At 48.9% G+C, this 1,855-nt stretch overlaps 1 protein-coding gene across 1 annotated transcript; it reads left to right on the top strand.

The window, feature by feature from the left end:
• The first annotated feature begins 318 nt into the window (after positions 1-318).
• Positions 319-1,096, top strand: LOC139551621 (tektin-3-like). The gene has a single exon (XM_071362891.1). The coding sequence runs from the start codon at positions 399-401 to the stop codon at positions 969-971; it is 573 nt and encodes a 190-aa protein (XP_071218992.1). The 5' UTR covers positions 319-398; the 3' UTR covers positions 972-1,096.
• Positions 1,097-1,855: the final 759 nt, after the last annotated feature.

Genomic DNA, 1,855 nt, shown 5'->3' with positions numbered 1-1,855 from the left:
ACTTTTGTATAATATCTACCTCACTTGCTTTGGCAATGTTAACACATGTTTCCCATGCCAATAAAGCCCCTTGAATTGAATTGAATTGAATTGAATTGAGAGAGGGGAGGGGGGTGAGAGAGAGAGAGAGAGAGAGAGAGAGAGAGAGAGAGAGAGAGAGAGAGAGAGAGAGAGAGAGAGAGAGAGAGAGAGAGAGAGACTTGAATTTGAAATCATTCTAAGTACTGTAACAGGTTTTCTATGGGCCTCCAGCAGTTCTATCATGATGTCACAATGTCCCTGTCATAAACCAGGAGTCATCAGGTTATAAAACAACAGTGTTCGGGGCTCAAGGCTGTCTGTCACCGAGAGCAGCCGGACAGCAGGTCGCAACCGTACGCTCAGGATCTCCAGCACCGATGGAAGTCTACCGATCCTTGCGACCTTGCCCCTCTGGATTCTTACCGACCCTGACCACCATGAGAGACAGCTACAAGGGCTTCACTGCCACGCAGCTTCAGCCACAGCACGTCAGCTTCGACCTAACGGGAAGCGGGAAGTCCAAACCCAGGCTGGTCTCTGTTCAGCGGAAATCCACGGAGCCGTTCGAGACCCATTGGGGAGGGGTACAGCTCATTAGGATGCCGCCTCTCAAACCGACCCCGGTGGCCATGTGTCAGATCACCCGGGAAGATTGGCTGGGCGCCAACAACGTAAACTACCGGCGCTTGGAGAGCAGCAGGCGACACGCGGAAAGCTTTTGGCGCGAGACCTCCCGGTTGATCCAGAGTAAAGAGCAGCTGACTCGGCGAACGCAGTCTGACAGCTCCCGGTGGATCGGTGAACGGATAACGGAAATCTCGTTCTGGCGGAGCGAGCTGGGGTTCGAGCTCGAGCAGCTTCTCCGCGACACCGAGAGGCTACGTCAGGTCAAATTTCGGTTGGACAGGGCCTTAAAGGAGACCGACGGCCCACTGCAGGTGAGAGAGTGACAGAAAGATGATTGATAAACACGAATGAGATAATTTATCTATGTATTGATGAGGAGTTTCTGAGGATAGTGAGATACTACGGTGATGGGTGTCTTGGCATCTTCTTCTTTAACGTTTTTAATACAATTCCGGTTTGAAAAGTCCTGTGTTCTGTAAGATAAGGGAAGAGCTGGTTAAGCTGTAGAACTAGTAGCCGCAGTAAATATACAACTTGGTCTGTATTCAAAATTACACATAGAATTCCCTCTATATACTAGTGCACCAGCCTTGATAAGGATTAGGGTGTTATTTGTTACGCACCTTTAAACATATCATTGGGATTGATAGTGTCTACTGTAAAGAGAACCAGACTGGCACCCAGGCTAGTGTCTACTGTAAAGAGAACCAGACTGGCACCCAGGCTAGTGTCTACTGTAAAGAGAACCAGACTGGCACCCAGGCTAGTGTCTACTGTAAAGTAAATAATGTGTTATAGAATGAAACTAAATGGGTGTGTGTGTGTGTGTGTGTGTGTGTGTGTGTGTGTGTGTGTGTGTGTGTGTGTGTGTGTGTGTGTGTGTGTGTGTGTGTGTGTGTGTGTGTGTGTGTGTGTGTGTGTGTGTGTGTGTGTGTGTGTGTGTGTGTGTGTGGGTCAGATGTCGCAGGAGTGCCAGTTCCAGTGTCAGAAACTCAACGACGGAGTCATCGATGTAGTGGAGAAAGAACTGGTGCAGGTGAAACACACACACACACACACACACACACACACACACACACACACACACACACACACACACACACACACACACACACACACACACACACACACACACACACACACACACACCCATTGTAGAAGGTTTATTTAAAGACTAAGTCCAACTCCCCAGGTATGTCTGACCTGT

The sequence above is a fragment of the Salvelinus alpinus genome, chromosome 2 (genome assembly GCF_045679555.1).
Source record: "Salvelinus alpinus chromosome 2, SLU_Salpinus.1, whole genome shotgun sequence".
Taxonomy (NCBI): domain Eukaryota; kingdom Metazoa; phylum Chordata; class Actinopteri; order Salmoniformes; family Salmonidae; genus Salvelinus; species Salvelinus alpinus.
This window is presented reverse-complemented; position numbering and strand designations above follow the sequence as displayed.